The 19,609-nt window shown below is 41.1% G+C and overlaps 3 protein-coding genes across 5 annotated transcripts in view; all 3 read left to right on the forward strand.

Annotated features, from left to right (window-relative positions):
- LOC138970714 (uncharacterized) overlaps positions 1-19,609 on the forward strand; it is a 302,337-nt gene that overhangs the window by 210,969 nt on the left and 71,759 nt on the right. The gene's annotated exons all lie outside the window — the stretch shown is intronic.
- The window catches only part of LOC138970709 (uncharacterized), a 383,958-nt gene that overhangs the window by 120,641 nt on the left and 243,708 nt on the right, over positions 1-19,609 (forward strand). The gene's annotated exons all lie outside the window — the stretch shown is intronic.
- LOC138970704 (cell surface hyaluronidase-like) overlaps positions 1-19,609 on the forward strand; it is a 204,843-nt gene that overhangs the window by 110,258 nt on the left and 74,976 nt on the right. For all 3 annotated transcript variants that reach the window (XM_070343187.1, XM_070343186.1, XM_070343188.1), the window contains exons 2-5: positions 16,238-16,421; positions 17,646-17,850; positions 18,336-18,526; positions 19,170-19,290. In XM_070343187.1, coding sequence (XP_070199288.1) covers positions 16,238-16,421; positions 17,646-17,850; positions 18,336-18,526; positions 19,170-19,290 — 701 coding nt within the window. The remainder of the gene's footprint in view (positions 1-16,237; positions 16,422-17,645; positions 17,851-18,335; positions 18,527-19,169; positions 19,291-19,609) is intronic.

Genomic DNA, 19,609 nt, shown 5'->3' on the forward strand with positions numbered 1-19,609 from the left:
CTGATGTAGATTGCATTGTACTATTGGTGTGGCCTCCCGGTCTTCGGGCTGGGAGCTGGATTGGTGAGGAGAAGAGAAGAATAGAAAATAAAGAGAAATGTGAATCGACAGACATGGTTTTCCAGAGTTTCATGTTGCATCAAGTGATTCGTCGGTCTGTGCCAGTGAACTCTTGTCTATCATTCTCTACATGTGAGTGAAAGTCCATTACGAGAGCAAGTGATGTTCGTTCAGTGCAAGACACTAAAGAGGCACCCACATGGTGTACTCCTGAACTTCGGGGTTTACTTCTACTAGGTGACTACATTCACCCAACTACTACACCAAGAGGCTACAATCAAATTATTATCCTCTTCCTTCCACCCCATCACAAATGGCGCTGCGAGCAAAGATCGTGTTTTGCACAGAATGGACTTTTCTTGTGACTCGTTTTTCATCATGGAGTACGGTAAATCTTGCTGGTGCGACCGACACCGGAATCCTGACGTCTGCCTGGAAGATATTCAACCATGGTCAACATAGTCTGCTTCTACCTGTTCCTGCGGACCATGCCTGTCTTCAACCTGTTTTGCATCGGCGATTCCTGTTTGTTTACCCGTGTGCTGTTTCCTGATTCCGAAGTGTTACCTACGTTATTTCATCTTAGTGATTATCTCGTAATATCGACGAAGTGTTATTTTGCGGTTGTGTGACCTTGATGGAACTGTGTGGTGCCCATTTGGTGAGTGTGACTATAGCCCTTATTCAACGGACTGTGTATGACGGTGTAGAGAGCCTACAGGACTCAGCCAGTGTATATACTGTACTCGAGTGGCTGTAGCGCGTGCAATCCCATTCTTAGCTAGTGTGACACGTCATATCGGACTTGACGGATACAGACTTGGGCTGGTGACGTTAGCCATGTGGTATTACATAAGACTTTCCTCGGTGTTTGCGGCAGTGAAGTGACGCAAGTGTTGCGTCCACGAAGAGACTCGCAGGTGTGTTTACTGCCGGGTGTTTTGTTGCCGTTTAATTTGTTGATGTTTGATAATGTTCATTTTCATGTATGCTATGCCATGTTTCTTGTATTGGTATGATTGATATTGATTGTTGCGATTATTTGTCATGATGCTTTGAGTGGAATGTGTTGGCGGATGTTTGCGCTTATTGAAAGATTTTTTTTGGCACAAGCAGATACTACAAATCTGATGGTAATTGCCACCTAGAGTTGAAAGTAATTTAGTGAATACTTGCTGACCTTCAAATAAGGCCCTGTATCATCACTTTCTTAATTGCTCTCTTAAGCGTAAACTAAGTTATGATTTACCTTGTTACCTTTAGATAGGCTTGGTACAGATCATTTGTAATGTTGGATGTCATTGCATTGTGTCAGGTGTATTGTACATGATCAATCAATCAATCAATCAATGAGGCTTATATCGCGCATATTCCGTGGGTACAGTTCTAGGCGCTCTGCAGTGATGAACTAGAAGGGGGGAGTTTACGTCCTCTCAGAAACTATTTCTATTTGGGACAAGAATTGGTGACTGGAGCTAGGCTGCAGTGATGCCGTGTGAGATGAAATTTTATACGGCCAGTAGATTGCAGCCATGTCGGCGCATATTTACCTTTCACGGCCTTATTCCAAGTCACACGGGTATGGTAGACAATTATTAACTGTGCCTAAGCAATTTTGCCAGGAAAGACCCTTTTGTCAATCGTGGGATCTTTAACGTGCACACCCAATGTAGTCTACACGGTATGTGTATCATTTTAACAGTGTCAGGTAACTACGTCATTCATTAGTGAATCTGTCCATTTTGTAACTGTTACGTTTTTCACCTAAAATACGTCTTAAACACAGCCTTTACCTCCCTCTCTTCTTTAACTCAAGTGGTTTTGATTGATCTAAGTTGTCTTGCATATCGCACTTCATAGACTTTCGTTTGTCCCGCTTTAACTCAACGTCGACCTTAGGTCTTTCCACTGTAGTGACGTCGACCTTATTTATTATCCGTTGTTTAATCAGCGCGGACGCTGATTGTTAAAAGCTTGGGGGAGATGTAGCCAAGTGCTAAACTGGCTACTAATTCGTTATAATGATTTTATGTCATTCCTGTCTTGTGTAAGTTAAATTTGTATATGCTCAGACACCTGGAGGTCGTAAACTCGCTCAGTCGGCTGTGTCCACTAGGGAACGTAATATGTTTTCCTTTGACGTCAAGCCGCCCTCCCAGAGAGACGCCGGGGTACCTTGGGCCCCAGGTAGTCGTTATGCAATTTGCCGACAGCCTGTCGACCCGAGTTGGACTCGGCGTTTTGTCAAGTGGGTGTCATTTCTTTTGACAGGGTAGATCATAGAAGATGCCAGGTGGCTTGGAGGTTTTAGTCTCTTACCCCCCCCCCTTTCCTTGTCTTTACTGACCAATGAGAAATGATGTCAGTTTTGTTAGCTAACTCTTGATTGGTGGCTTTTGACGCCACCCATCCCCATTTACATGATAGCATTTGAGATTTTGGAAGAGAACGGAGAACTATCTCGGAGAGAGAGGACGTACTCGTTTTGTACTTTGTTATCATGGGGACATACTGATGTAGATTGCATTGTACTATTGGTGTGGCCTCCCGGTCTTCGGGCTGGGAGCTGGATTGGTGAGGAGAAGAGAAGAATAGAAAATAAAGAGAAATGTGAATCGACAGACATGGTTTTCCAGAGTTTCATGTTGCATCAAGTGATTCGTCGGTCTGTGCCAGTGAACTCTTGTCTATCATTCTCTACATGTGAGTGAAAGTCCATTACGAGAGCAAGTGATGTTCGTTCAGTGCAAGACACTAAAGAGGCACCCACATGGTGTACTCCTGAACTTCGGGGTTTACTTCTACTAGGTGACTACATTCATCCAACTACTACACCAAGAGGCTACAATCAAATTTTATCCTCTTCCTTCCACCCCATCACACAAAGAAAACAGGAGTTTTTGTGCGAAAGTTTGATCGAATCCGAATCACTCAACCAGTCAACCTGCGCAGGCGATCGATTAATGCGCGGTTGTATAGTTCCGTGCAAATCATTCCATTCTGTTAACACTTCTTGTCAGTTTCCCTGTTTTGGACTAAAATCAAGTACACAGATATGCTGTTATTCTGCTGTGGCGGTAAAGGCAGATATTGTGTGTTCTGTTTATGTTTTAGTATCGCTTAGGATAATGTTCTTTCGTCAAATGGGAATAGCAGACGAACTTTTGCACCCGTGTTCCAACGTTAATTACTGTATGAGTTCAGTTTTCTGGGGAAAATAGTGTATGAAACCGCTTTATGTTGTTTAAATTGATGAGATGTGTGCATTTGGTTGCGTGTGATCTGTTTATAAAATGAAATAGTGTTGAAAACTGACCGTGGAATTGCAGTCAGTGTTGTCGAAGAAACTGAGTGAAAAGAAGGGGAACTGGACTCTTGTCGCTAGACAAAGTATGAGTTACTTGCCTTGGGAATTTGCTTGTGATGAACGTTTGTGCACGGCAGATCTAGATTCAGAAAACAACCGAACTCATGGATTTTATATGGAGATTCATGTGTTCAGGCCTGTAGTTGTTAATTTAAATGCGGTATGTTTGTATTGTTTGCTCCAGAGATGTATACTTGGTACGTATAGAGCGTTCGGAACTTTTCAGTCGCAAAAGTAGTACCGAAACAGAATAGCTTCTCAACCCATTGCACTATCGAGGATTCAGGCTGTTGCTGGCTCGTTATTTGTTTGGTTGCTGGGTCATTATCGAAAAATAACTAGCTCTACAAGTTTACAGAGGTAAAGAAGCAGAGGGGGGAATAATAAAAAGTCTGCACCACAAAGTCTGTCCGGTAAATTTCATAATTGTTTCTATACACTTTTAGAAGAGAAAAAACAAGTCGCGTAAGGCGAAATTACTACATTTAGTCAAGCTGTGGAACTCACAGAATGAAACTGAACGCACTGCATTTTTTCACAATGACCGTAGTCCGCCGCTCGTACAAAAGGCAGTGAAATTGACGAGCCTGTTTAGTGCGGTAGTGGTTTCGCTGTGCTGCATAGCACGCTTTTCTGTACCTCTCTTCCCTTTAACTTTCTGAGCGTGTTTTTAATCCAAACATATCATATCTATATGTTTTTGGAATCAGGAACCGACCAGAAATAAGATGAAATTGTTTTTAAATCGATTTCGGAAATTTAATTTTGATCATAATTTTTATATTTTTAATTTTCACAGCTTCTTTTTAATCCGAATATAACATATCTATATGTTTTTGGAATCAGAAAATAATGAAAAATAAGATGAACGTAATTTTGGATCATTTTATAGAAAAATAATTTTAATTACAATTTTCAGATTTGTAATGACCAAAGTCATCAATTAATTTTTAAGCCTCCAAGCTGAAATGCAATACCAAAGTCCGGCCTTCGTCGAAGATTGCTTGGCCAAAATTGTAATCAATTTTATTGAAAAATGAGGGTGTGACAGTGCCGCCTCAACTTTTACAAAATGCCGGATATGACGTCATCAAAGACATTTATCAAAAAAAATAAAAACAAGGTCTGGGGATACCATACCCAGGAACTTTCATGTAAAATTTCATAAAGATCGGTCCAGTAGTTTACTCTGAATCGCTTTTAGAGATTAATAAAGTTATTGTATTGTATTGTATTGTATTGTATCTACACACACACACACACACACACACACACACACACACACACACACACACACACACACACACACACACACACACACACACACACACACACACACACCACGACCCTTGTCTCGATTCCCCCCTCAATGTTAAAACATTTAGTCAAAACTTGACTAAATGTAAAAAGAAACCATATGATTACTACACACGCAAACCAGGGATTTATATATAACTTCGAAAGAATAGGTTCTGTGGTTGTAATTGATCAGCGATACCCCATCCAATTACCAAACCCTCGTTTATATGATTCTTGACATGTCATATTATCAAAAAGTCTGCACCACAAAGTCTGTCCAGTAAATTTCACAATTGTTTCCATACACTTTGAGAAAAGAAACAAGTCGCGTAAGGCGAAAATACAACATTTAGTCAAGCTGTCGAACTCACAGAATGAAACTGAACGCACTGCAATTTTTCAGCAAGACCGTATACTCGTAGCATCGTCAGTCCACCGCTCGTGGCAAAGGCAGTGAAATTGACAAGAAGAGCGGGGTAGTAGTTGCGCTGAGAAGGATAGCACGCTTTTCTGTACCTCTCTTCGTTTTAACTTTCTAAGCGTGTTTTTAATCCAAACATATCATATCTATATGTTTTTGGAATCAGGAACCGACAAGGATGAAGATGAAAGTGTTTTTAAATTGATTTCAAAAATTTAATTTTGATAATAATTTTTATATTTTTAATTTTCAGAGCTTGTTTTTAATCCATATATAGCATAGTTATATGTTTTTGGAATGAGGAAATGATGTAGAATAAGATGAACGTAAATTTGGATCGTTTTATAATTTTTTTATATTTTTATTTTACAATTTTCAGATTTTTAACGACCAAAGTCATTAATTAATTTTTAAGCCACCAAGCTGAAATGCAATACCGACGTCCGGCCTTTGTTGAAGATTGCTTGGCCAAAATTTCAATCAATTTGATTGAAAATTGAGGGTGTGACAGTGCCGCCTCAACTTTTACAAAAAGCCGGATATGACGTCATCAAAGACATTTATCGAAAAAATGAAAAAAACGTCCGGGGATATCATTCCCAGGAACTGTCATGTCAAATTTCATAAAGATCGGTCAAGCAGTTTAGTGTGAATCGCTCCACACACACACGCACAGACAGACAGACAGACAGACAGACAGACACACACACACACACACACACACACACACACACACACACACACACATACACCACAACCCTCGTCTCGATTCCCCCTCTATGTTAAAACATTTAGTCAAAACTTGACTAAATGTAAAAGCAAGTCGCGTAAGGCGAAATTACTACAATTAGTCAAGCTGTGGAACTCACAGAATGAAACTGAACGCAAATTTTTTTTCACAATGACCGTATAGTCCGCCGCTCGTACAAAAGGCAGTGAAATTGACGAGCCTGTTTAGCGCGGTAGCGGTTGCGCTGTGCTGCATAGCACGCTTTTCTGTACCTCTCTTCGCTTTAACTTTCTGAGCGTGTTTTTAATCCAAACATATGTTTATGGAATCAGGAACCGACCAGGAATAAGATGAAATTGTTTTTAAATCGATTTCGGAAATCTAATTTTGATCATAATTTTTATATTTTTAATTTTCACAGCTTGTTTTTTTTTTATCCGAATATAACATATCTATATGTTTTTGGAATCAGAAAATGATGAAAAATAAGATGAACGTAATTTTGGATCGTTTTATACAAAAATTATTTTAATTACAATTTTCGGATTTTTAATGACCGAAGTCATTAATTAATTTTTAAGCCTTCAAGCTGAAATGCAATACCAAAGTCCGGCCTTCGTCGAAGATTGCTTGGCCAAAATTTTAATCAGTTTTATTGAAAAATGAGGGTGTGACAGTGCCGCCTCAACTTTTACAAAAAGCCGGATATGACGTCATCAAAGACGTTTATCCAAAAAATTAAAAAATGTCTGGGGATATCATACTCAGAAACGTTCTTGTAAAATGTCATAAAGATCAGTCCAGTAGTTTACTCTGAATCGCTCTACACACACACACGCACAGACAGACAGACAGACAGACACACACACACACACACACACACACACACACACACACACACACACACACACACACACACACATACACCACGACCCTCGTCTCGATTCCCCCTCTATGTTAAAACATTTAGTCAAAACTTGACTAAATGTAAAAAGTACACACATTGGCAAATTCGATTTCGTTTGGTCAATCGGGGTCCTATCTCATTAAAAGTGCTGCTCAACCTGGATAAATATATTTATATGAATCTAGTAGATTAAAAGAAGAGAAAAGAAGTCAATGAGAACAGAGTAGGATAGACGAGGGAACTTTAACACACGACGCCACTTTATTACCTGAAAAACAGTGTGTGTTTTGTTTGGGTAACGTAGAAACTCCGCGGAAGCTAGCACTTGGAAAGAGTACGTAAAGTGTGAAGTGCCTATAGTGTCAGAACGAAATCAGTATTGATGTTTAGGCGAGAGACTGTGTTAGCAATAGCCAACAACATCCCCCTTCCCCCCTCTAATCCCACAACTCTCACCCCCCCCCCACCCCAACCCCCCCCCCCCCCGCCCAATCTTTGCATTTTGCGTCGAGTCGTGCATACACTTACATATTATACTATGACTTTTATTATCAATTTCGTCGTTAGCACTTATCAAATGTTGATTGATTGCATTGCTATTGTAACATTTAAAAGACTTGCAGAGAAGCGTTCGTAAGATGCATTGCCTAAGGTCCCAACATCAATTGATGACGCACTTTAAAACACACACGCACACACACACACACACACACACACACACACACACACACACACACACACACATGCACTCATTAAGCAATACACTAAATGGCACACATTTTAGTATAAAAGAAGATGCACATCCAGTCCTGATCACCAAGTCACTTCTACCAACCATCTACAGTCCACAGTAGCTGCTCAGAAGCTCTCTCACCCAGGTAAGAACTTTTAATATAAGAGAAATGACAAACACCTCGATCTTTTTTTAAAAGTGTTGGCAGTGTTTGCATTCTTGTGACCATGTCGATTTTATTTTATCAGTGCTCTTTCCATATTTTTAGTAAAATACAAAAAAAATGTGTAAAATCCGATAACACTTTTTATATTATGAAAAAAAAGCTCTCATTATGTACAATGTCATGGAGATAGATCTATTAATTGTGCCAACAGTTAGGTTTAAGTTGAGTAATGGAAAAGGTGTGAAAAGATCGGCAAATCGCTATCTTCTCTGCCCAGTCAGCTTCTCTGATTGTATAAGTGTCATTATCCGCGTCGGTTGGTTGGTTCTTGATTTTAATGTCCCTTCAACCAATCACATGCGGGACCGATTCTTTTTTCAGTGTATGTGGTGGTCGCTGCGTACATTTTGTGCCCCAAAAGACATTCTTGTGCTGTGCTCTGTGGGAGGTGTTTTCTTTGTGCTTAATATTATTTTGTTTGGACCTAGCTATTGATGTGTACATTGTTGTTAAACAGTTGTTTGTTTACCAGGGTTTGCTAGTGTGTGATAGGGTTCGTGTCCGTCTGAAGATGTTAGTTTCTTTGTTAGTCCTGTGTTGACAACTCTTCGACAAGCGCTTAGAACTGTACCCACGGAATACGCGCTATATAAGCTTCATATTGATATTGATTGATTGATTTTAGTATATCACAGTAAAATGAAGGAGGCTCTAAAAATGTCGTATCTTTTTGCACTTGTTAAATCTTGTTAAAAGTCTTGAATTCCTTTAAAAAGTGTTTTATCTACCGGGATATTTCCGCGCAGGGTTGACGACCATTTCCACTTGGTAACTATCACAGACGTCTCTACACAGACCCAAAGCTAAAAACCTCAAGACCTCCGCAAAACAGCATTTGATTTATTTTGTTCATTCCGCAATAATTTTGTGGGGTACATTTTAATCGTATCTACCTGCAGACATGTTTTAAAGTTCCAGTTTCTCTGTCTGTCATTCTGTCTGTCTGTCGGTCTGTCTGTCTGTCTGAATACTTCCCCTCCCTCTCTTTTTGTCTCTCTGTTGGTTTTTGATATTCGAAAGTAGATTAATCGTAGGAAGCGTTGTGTTTTGTCTCTCTTACTCTCTGTCTATTTCTCTCTCTCTCTCTCTCTCTCTCTCTCTCTCTCTCTCTCTCTCTCTCTCTCTCTCTCTGTCTCTCTCTCTGTCTCTGTCTCGTTCATTTGCGATTCCTAAACGCCCCACTGAACGACTGACGTCACATGTCGCTTCGGTCTTTTTCGGAGGAACACCGCGTGTACATAATACACACTTCGATCGCGTAGCACTGCCATTGCACATTTTCGCAACGAAAACCGTGCCACTGTTTCATTCATCTTGGTGTGTTAAATCTGAAAGCAATATAAGTGAACGAACAATTGAAAACATATCACGTTACTAAACTGTGGCTCAGTGTTTCAGTGTGACGTGGAAGTGTTCAAATATCTGCTGTATCAGGCAGGCCGATTTGTCGTCACGTGACCCTTCGAGGTTACGACGCTCGACTTTCACAGGGGCGCTTAGCGTCCGGTTTGAAAGACAGTGAAAAAAAAGCACGCTCCAGTTATTTGTGACAATGGGAGGTGACAATGAACGGGATTTTCCAAAACTCCAAACTAAACTTAACAAAACTCATCGAAAAACATGTTCCATATGCACTTTAGCTGAGTTTATTTTAGCATTTTCAGAACTTACCTCGGCAACTTCGTCCATGTTTACAATCGACACCGGATATGACATCCCCCTGATTTCGAAAGGCCAAGAAGAGCGGGGTAGTAGTTGCGCTGAGAAGGATAGCACGCTTTTTATATTTAGTCAAGTTTTGACTAAATATTTTAACATCGAGGGGGAATCGAAACGAGGGTATGGTGTATGTGTGTCTGTGCGTGTGTGTGTGTGTGTGTGTGTGTGTGTGTGTAGAGCGATTCAGACTAAACTACTGGACCGATCTTTATGAAATTTGACATGAGAGTTCCTGGGTATGAAATCCCCGAACGTTTTTTTCATTTTTTTGATAAATGTCTTTGATGACGTCATATCCGGCTTTTCGTGAAAGTTGAGGCGGCACTGTCACGCCCTCATTTTTCAACCAAATTGGTTGAAATTTTGGTCAAGTAATCTTCGACGAAGCCCGGGGTTCGGTATTGCATTTCAGCTTGGTGGCTTAAAAATTAATTAATGACTTTGGTCATTAAAAATCTGAAAATTGTAAAAAAAAATAAAAATTTATAAAACGATCCAAATTTACGTTTATCTTATTCTCCATCATTTGCTGATTCCAAAAACATATAAATATGTTATATTCGGATTAAAAACAAGCTCTGAAAATTAAATATATAAAAATTATTATCAAAATTTTTTTTTCGAAATCGTTTTAAAAACACTTTCATCTTATTCCTTGTCGGTTCCTGATTCCAAAAACATATAGATATGATATGTTTGGATTAAAAACACGCTCAGAAAGTTAAAACGAAGAGAGGTACAGAAAAGCGTGCTATGCAGCATAGCGTAACCACTACCCCGCTCTTCTTGTCAATTTCACTGCCTATGCCGTGAGCGGTGGACCACGAGTATACGGTCTTGCTGCGTTGCATTGCGTTCAGTTTCATTCTGTGAGTTCGACAGCTACTTGACTAAATATTGTATTTTCGCCTTACGCGACTTGTCTGTACCTCTCTTCGTTCCTAAATGCGTGAGGCCGCTACCTCGTAATAGAGAGAAAGAGCGGAGAGAGAGCTAGTTGGCCAAATGGTCTATGACCTGAACGACTGCGAGAGGCGAGCGCTGTTGCACCACACTTTGAAGTAATCCCACACTTTGAAGTAAATTACTTCAAAGTGTGGGGATGTACCCCACACTTTGAAGTAAACTCATTTTTTACTTCAAAGTGTGGGGGGATCTTCCCACACTTTGAAGTAAACTCAGTTTTTACTTCAAAGTGTGGGGGGATTTTCCCACACTTTGAAGTAACTTACTTCAAAGCGTGGGACTTTCGCATCGCCTGTTTGAGCCTGATGATTTTGTCAAAAAAAATGGCAGTCTTTTGGATGAGTGAACAGAAAAAGTCAGCGAGCCAAGAAACATAGTGATGTTTGTTATCAGGCTTTAAGCAATGTCCCATTGTTGAGTGTGACGAAAACTCGTGGTGACGATTTTAAAACATGTTGGGTCACGCATGGTCCAATCTTACATGGTCCAACCTTACATGGTCCAACCTTACATGGTCCAACCTTACATGGTCCAATCTTACATGGTCCAATCTTACATGGTCCAACCTTACATGGTCCAATCTTGCATGGTCCAACCTTACATGGTCCAACCTTACATGGTCCAATCTTACATGGTCCAATCTTACATGGTCCAATCTTGCATGGTCCAACCTTACATGGTCCAATCTTACATGGTCCAATCTTACATGGTCTATATATTATTGGACCATGTAAGATTGGACCATGTAAGGTTGGACCATGTAAGGTTGGACCATGTTCAGAAATGGTGTTCCCTTTGATATTTTAGTGGACATTTAACTTCTCGTGATCGTGAAACACGGTCACATGCAGCGTCCAGAGGGACGGGCGGAGGTAGGGGTCGACCTACTGTTTCGTGGAGATAGGGATACGGCCGGCCCCAACCTTTAGTTTCTGCACAGTGTTTTAATGGACAGACAACTGATGACAGGTACGTGCAAATGAGTGGTGAATGTATTAACGCTAGACGTGAGAGTAAAGACAACACAAGGGGGACAAACACTGATACAAGCATGAGTTCAAAATCAGACGAGTACAGGGGAAGGTTTCATGATCAGCGTTCCTGTCAAGCTAGTGATACATTTAGTGTAGGTAAAGCAGTGTCTTTCTTGGTGTGGAACGTGGGAGGTCTTGCCGGCTCTCAGCTTGGTGATACAGATTTTTCTGCCTATGTTGGAAAGTTTGATATTGTATGTTTTATTGAGACGTTTATTGATGACTCCTTTGATCTGTCCCTACCCTTTAAAAAGTACGTAAAATTTGTGTCTCCAGCTATCAAGCTCTCACATCAGGGTCGCAGGTCAGGGCGTATTGTCGTGGTGTGTAAGAAAAACATAGCAAAGCACGTTGAATTGGTTGACTCCTCACATGATCATATGCTAGTCTTGAAACTGTCAAAACATGTGTGTGGTGGTGATCGAGATATTGTGTTCGTGCCAGTGTATGTGCCACCATGTGGGAGCCCTTATTACCAAAAGACAGACTCCTCGTGCCATCTAAATGAAGTGGAGCTATGTTTAAGTGATGTTTTAGAAATGACAAGTGATTGCTACACGCTCTTGTGCGGTGATTTTAATTCTAGAACATTAGACTACCAGGCAGAACAGTTTTGACCTCCTTGATCAAGACTCGCAAGGTCATGACCATGACACGATTTCACATGGTAGAATGACTGAAGACTATACACTAAACTGGGTTTGGTACAAAGCTTATCGATCTATGTGTATGCTTTGATCTCAAAATCTTGAATGGTATTTGCAATGCGGAAAACTCGTGCAAGTTTACTTATATCTCCCATAGTGGTAACAGTGTGGTGGATTATTGTTTAGCCTCTGTTGACCTAGCCAATAACATCCACGATTTAACCATTGGCGACAGAATTCAATCAATGCATATGCCTGTGACCTTTGCGCTTGGGTTGAAGGTGAATCAGCGCCAGCCCCCTAAACAAACACGTGTCTCAAAAGTTGTGTGGAACGATGCAAAAAAGAATGATTTTATTGAAAGTGTTAAATCAGACGATTTTAAAGCTAAGTTAAAGGAAGCGTGCGACATCATCAGCGCAGACATGGACGAGGGGCTGGAGATTTTTAACAAAGCAATGTTACAGTCGGCAAAGTGCATGATCAAAAAGGTCGGAGGTGACGCTGAAGGTAGAAGTGCGTCCTCATGGTTTGATATTGAATGTTTGAAAAAGAAGCGATCCGCGAGACGGTTGCTGAGAAGTTACCAAAGAATTAAAACAGAAGATAAAGAAGAAAAAGAGATAGCAAAGCAAAAGTACGCTGAAGTCAGGAAGGAGTATAAAGATCTTCTTCGAACAAAGCGAACAGAGTACAGGTTAAAACAAGTTCTTAACTTATTGCTCTCTGCTGATAAACCAACGGAATTTTGGAAGGAAATAAGGAAATGTAATAGAAAAGAGGTGCACTCCAACTCCGTACCAAAAGAGGCATGGTACGAACATTTTAAGGACGTTTTAAACACCGATACAGTTGAAGGTGAACCCGAAGACGATCAGTTGCCTGATACAGGTATCAGTGACGAAATTCTTGACAGTGAAATAACTGAAATTGAAATTAGTAAAGCAATCAGAAATTTGAAAAACGGTAAAGCGGCAGGGTTTGTTGGTGTGTTGAATGAAATGTTGAAAGTGTCTGAAAGTCTTATTTTACCTTTTTTAGTTAAATTGTTCAACAACATTCTCGAGAAGGGGGTGTACCCAAGAGAGTGGTCCAAGGCCATTATTGTGCCGTTACATAAAAAAAGGAGACTGTGAAAACCCTGATAATTACAGAGGAATTTCCCTCACCAGTACGATGAGCAAAATGTTTATGTCTGTTCTGAACGACCGCCTGTCTGTGTGGTCAGAAAATTAAGTAGAAGTGCAGGACATTAAGCTGGTTTTGTAGGCCTACTACAGTGCTGGATAACAGAGCAATGTCGTCAGCAAAAAGCATTACAAACAGTTCTAACTGGTCAGTGCTTTTTCGATTAGGCATACAAGGCAATATGTTCAAGGTGTTAAAGAGCATGTATGAAAATGTGAAAGCATGCGTGCGGTGCGGAAACGAATACACTGATTTCTTTGAATGTATGCAAGGCCTTAAACAAGGTTGTGTAGCCTCACCGACAATTTTCTCGTTTCTGATCAACGAACTGGCGCAGGATGTCATACAACGAGGCAGACATGGGATACGTTTATATTATCTCCGTCTGAGTTAGAACTGTTTGTAATGCTTTTTGCTGACGACATTGCTCTGTTATCCAGCACTGTAGTAGGCCTACAAAACCAGCTTAATGTCCTGCGCTGCTCTGCAGATAAACTGTGTCTGAACGTGAACTTGACAAAGACTAAGGTCATGGTTTTTAGAAAGGGCGGGCACATTGCACAGAAAGAGAAGTGGTTCTACGGAATGGATCGTCTTGAGATTGTGAACTCGTTTAAATATCTCGGTGTAACCCTTTCCACCCAACTGAGCTGGAACATTGCAGTAGAAACAAAGACAACCAGAAGAATCTTTTGTAATGTATGTTTGATGGTGTATGCTTTTAATTTTTTTTTTTAAACAAGATTTTATTAAAGAAATACAGGGTGGCAGGTATATGCGAAACAGACATTTGTGACCACACAACAAGCTAAGCTTATATTAAGTGTGGTTATAAATATGTACATCTAGATAGGAAATATTATTTCACGTGATGTCAAGGTCAGAGAATTGCTCATACCCTTATTAGAAATGTAAACAGACAAGATACATTTAAAAAAAAAAAAAAGGAGAAACAAAATATAACAAAAGAATGATCGGGGAGATATGAGTCGGTAAGGTGGGTATACAGGGGAGGGGGGGGGGGGGGGTCAGAGAAACGATGACTGCCACAGACTTGCCAATTAAATGTTTCTGCAGCAGCAATAATTTCGTCCAAAGTGTTGTCCAAACTAATTAAGCTGGGGTTAGTCATGTGAATACACAGAAAAACCTTAAGCAAGATTCACTCAAGCTTGACTTTCAGTAAAATCGTTAAACAACATGCTTTTAATTAAGCGTTGTTGACTATGAATGTAGATGTAAATGCTTGTATAACTGTGTTTTAAATTTTAAATGTGCAGTCAAGCGCAAAGAGCATAATTGTAAAATTATGATGTTGCGCTATATAAATGCTCATTTATTATTATTATTATTATTAACCATGGCGAAAAAGGGAGTGATCGAAATCGTTAGATTACTGAACAAACTTGGCTGCCATTCGGCAAAGGTGTTTTTAAAACTGTTTGACGCACGGATCGCCCCTGTGCTCTTGTATGGTTCAGAGCTATGGGGATATGGAAAGTATGACTCTGTGGAAAGGGTCCACCTGTTTGCGTGTAAAAAGTTTCTGAAAGTGACAATTCGAACTCCAAACAACATTGTGTATGGTGAATTGGGAAGACATCCGCTGTATATTAACTCTGCAGTCAGATGTGTGAAATACTGGTTTACACTGCTGAAGCAACCTGATTCAAGATATTCCAAGATTGCATATAAAGCTTTATGTAATTTGGCATCGAAGGGCCACACAAATTGGGTCTCACATGTGCAGTCTTTTATGTTGTAATGGTTTTGCTGCTGTGTGGATGTACGGAATGGTTGGGAATGAGAAGTGTTTCTTACAAGAGTTTAAAAGACGTTTACAAGATTGTTTTTGTCAAGAATGGTTCTCCTTTTTAGAATGCAGTGAACGTTTCGACATTTATAATTTTTACAAAACATGCTTGGAAAAAGAGAAATACATTGAATTAATCGAAGATATTTAAGTACAGAGTTGCTCTTACTCGTTTCCGCGCAGGCGTATCCGAAATCAACGCTCACAAGTTTCGGTACGCACGAAACCAAACGACAAGAAACTGTCCTCTCTGTACAGTTGATAAAGAAGATGAACACCATGTTGTATTTTTATGTCCTTTTTATCAAACTTTTAACCCATTCAAACAGCTTTATTTCATGAACCAATCAACATATTTACAAAACCTAAACTGAAATGGAAAGCTGAAATGTTAACAATTCTGAAAAACAACATGCCTACAATGTAATACTACATCCACAGTAGTAATACAGCAGTTCATAAAACATGCTCCAGATAGCCACCGTTGCGCTGGAGGCATATTTGAGCACGGCGAGCGAAGTTGTCAATGACCCGAACACATTCTTCGTTTGGGATGGCCCTGATCTTCTGGGTGATGGCTTGTTTTAGTTCAGGGATGGTCTGAGGCATTAAAATTGAAAAAAATTTGGCAAGGTTATATGGGTTAAAAGAGAACGTTGCGGCAGTTAGGGACTCCGTTGGGGCTATCTGAAGGACACTGTGTACCAGGATAATCCTCAGACCATCCCATTGTAGGCATGTTGTTTTTCAGAATTGTTAACATCTCAGCTTTCCATTTCAGTTTAGTTTTTGTAAATATGTTGATTGGTTCATGAAATAAAGCTGTTTGAATGGGTTAAAAGTTTTGTGAGACACCCTGTATTAGCGCGAATTTAATTGGTTTTGTGTTTGCGTCACAACAAACACTTTCTAGACGCGTAACGAAATACGTAATCAGAGAATTGTTACGTCGGTTTTTATAAGTTAAAAAATGTGGTTCACACACTTTGCCCCTGCAAAATGACAATTTTCATCGAAAGTTTGATAAAAATGTAAAATAATCTGTCATCAGTGTACATATTTCTGAGAACGTCCAAGGGATTTACACCAGACATTGTCAGGAGTATTCTCACTTGCTTGTTCTACAGGATGCCATTTCCCTGTGCCAGATCAAGATGCTTGCCATCCACGTTACTGCTCCTAGCTGTCTTGGTCTACTACCCGGGGTGGGTATCTACGGTGACCAGCTGCCCATGGGACGAAACTGGATTACTGCTCTGGAGTGAAGCAAGCTCTTGGCAAAACGGTTCAGTGCCAGCAGAAAATGAACAGGTGAAGTATCAGCGTTAAGATAATTGGGCTCTTTTAAAACCTAAAAAAGGGGATTCCAAGGGCCAGCGCATTTGAGACAATTGTAAGATAGAAGATTCAGAGATCCAGTGAATTTTAGAGAAAAAACCCCCATAAGACAGTTGGTTAACAGAGCCAAGACACTTTCGAAATATCTAAGTATGAATCAGTCGCACTATATCAGATCCTGGGTCTTTTACGTAAGATAAGACCGTCCCTTCACTGAGACACATACCAAAAACCAATATCTGCTGGATGTAAAGAATTTGAATTTGTTCATGAATTAATGTCGCAGGTTGCATGACAACAGCGGCTTTGAACAAAACAATGTGTTTAAAGTCCCACAGTGCACAAAAAGCATCCAGGCAGTGGATGTTCGGTATGTGTCCAAGCAGAGGCAAGATCTGTCCTCGCGTAAAAGCCTCCACAGATGCGAGTCGGTGAGTCGAGTTGTTTACACGGGAATTCTACGACCATCAGCAGAAAACCTTTGTACGACCATCAGCAGTAGAGCTTTGTACGACCATCAGCAAGTAGACCTTTGTTCGATCATCAGCAGTAGACCTTTGTTTGATCATCAGCAGTAGACCTTTGTACGACCATCAGCAAGTAGACCTTTGTTCGATCATCAGCAGTAGACCTTTGTACGACCATCAGCAGTAGACCTTTGTACGACCATCACCAGTAGACCTTTGTACGACCATTAGCAGTAGACCTTTGTACGACCATCAGCAGGAGACCTTTGTACGACCATCAGCAGGAGACCTTTGTACGACCATCACTAATAGACCTTTGTACGACCATCAGCAGTGGACCTTTGTACGACCATCAGCAGTAGACCTTTGTACGACCATCAGCAGTAGACCTTTTTACGACCATCACCAGTAGACCTTTGTACGACCATCAGCAGTAGACCTTTGTACGACCATCACCAGTAGACCTTTGTACGACCATCAGCAGTAGACCTTTGTACGACCATCACCAGTAGACCTTTGTACGACCATCAGCAGTAGACCTTTGTACGACCATCAGCAGTAGACCTTTGTACGACCATCACCAGTAGACCTTTGTACGACCATCACCAGTAGACCTTTGTACGACCATCACCAGTAGACCTTTTTACGACCATCAATCAGTAGACCTTTGTACGACCATCACCAGTAGACCTTTGTACGACCATCACCAACGTTTCTGCTCCTGCTTCAGGTGGTCATACCCAGCGGACGGCGCGTGTTACTGGACGTACAGCCCGTGGTACTGACCTCACTGACCATAGAGAGCGGAGCGGCCCTCATCTGGGGCAACGTGGCCGGACTAACGCTGACCACCCAGTACGTTCTGGTGGATGGAGAGTTCCACATGGGGTCAGCGTCCTGTCGCCTCAAAGAGTCCGCAGCTATCAAACTTACAGGTATGACGTCTCACGTGTCACAAGGAGGATATGTGTATTTGAGACGTTATACACACACACACACACACACACGTACGCAAGCACGCACGCAGGCACGGATGCACGCACACACACGCACGCACGCACAGACACACACGCACGCGCGTACGTTTGCAAGCACGCACGCACGCACGCACGCACGCACGCACGCACGCACGCACGCACAGACACACATACACACGCACGCACAGACACACACAGACACACACAGACACAGACACAGACACACACACACACACACACACACACACACACACACACATGTGCACTTATAATCCATTTGTGGCCATTACCCAGTTCCAGTAAGGGGCTGCAGCTGCAGCAGGAAAACGAAACGCCTTTCTTACAGTTCAAATGCTTATAAAATGAACAGCTTCATCATAAACATCTACACAAAAACGTACCTGTTTCTGCTTTTTTACGAGTAGCATACAATTTGTGTACAGGCCGCTCGAACAGTAACATTTTCATGTTGGACGAAGAAAACGACGAAATCCGGAAGGTGATCTTGGCGAGAGAGAACGCTACACTCGAGATTCACGGAATGCGGAAGACGTCGTGGACTCGGCTAGCCCAGACCATCAAACCCATCAGCCACTATCCCTGCGCCTTTGTCTACGACCATTCTGACCACGAGGTGATTGTTTGTTTGTTTATTTGTTTATTTGTGTTTTGTATGTGTGTGTGTTGCTAACTTAAGATCACTGCTTGCTGTGCCTGCGTACACTCTGATTGTGTGTGTGTGTGTGTGTGTGTGTGTGTGTGTGTGTGTGTGTGTGTGTGTGTCTGTGTGTGTGTGTGTGTGTGTGTGTGTGTGTGTGTGTGTGTGTGTGTGTGTGTGTGTGCTTTAGCTGTGTATTGTGTTAGTTTAAACGCCCTATGTGCCTAAAGCTGAATAGAACCTTCAAGCCTTGGCTTTTGAAGATAATTGCCCAAGAAGTGTAGAAATAGACCTAGGGCAAGAAGTTTGTTTTCAATTGTGGTTTATCCCTTTTTAAAAAAATGTCTGAAGGTCACAATTTGCAAATATGTAGATAGCTTGCTCTTGGACATTACCTGGAATAAACCAAACTTAGTGTGCTTTTTAGTCTGACCTATTAGGGAACTTTAAGTCATGGGTAGAAACCTTAGCCGGAGACGTAACCTCTGACCCCGCGGAAGTCACACAGCTAAATAGGCTTAGTTAACGGCCTGATTCCCCCTTGCGGAGCCAGACTTAACCACACTATTGTTGCTTCTGTATGTAGGCCTGTGTATCATTCGTCTTGACGTATTTACAGGTCAACGCTTTCGCCAAAGAGAGAACTAAAGGTCTACATATCATCGTGTGGAACGAGGATGGCACTCTCTATGATTTCACCCGGCTTCAAGTTTTTACTCCTCTAAAAAAGTTCATCACTTGTGAGTACCATGAATGGCAATTTTGATGTTCTCGTTGGATGCCTATCGTCTGCTGTTTTTCTCTCTCAGTATTTCACCGTTTTCTCCGAGTTCATTAATAAATAGCGAGTAGCGTTCCGAGAATATCACGTAGGGTACCTTAGTAAGTAAGGAATTTTCACTAGAAAGCTTTATAATTATCCCCGAGTACGCTAGTACTTGAGTCCAGCAGACTTTAATTGTGTGTCTGTGTGTGTATCTGTGTGTCTGTCTCGACTTAACAGCTTATTGCTGGGAAACTACTGGGCGCAGTTCGTTCAAAAGTTGATACACTAACTTG

This window comes from Littorina saxatilis, linkage group LG7, assembly GCF_037325665.1.
Source record: "Littorina saxatilis isolate snail1 linkage group LG7, US_GU_Lsax_2.0, whole genome shotgun sequence".
Lineage (NCBI taxonomy): Eukaryota > Metazoa > Mollusca > Gastropoda > Littorinimorpha > Littorinidae > Littorina > Littorina saxatilis.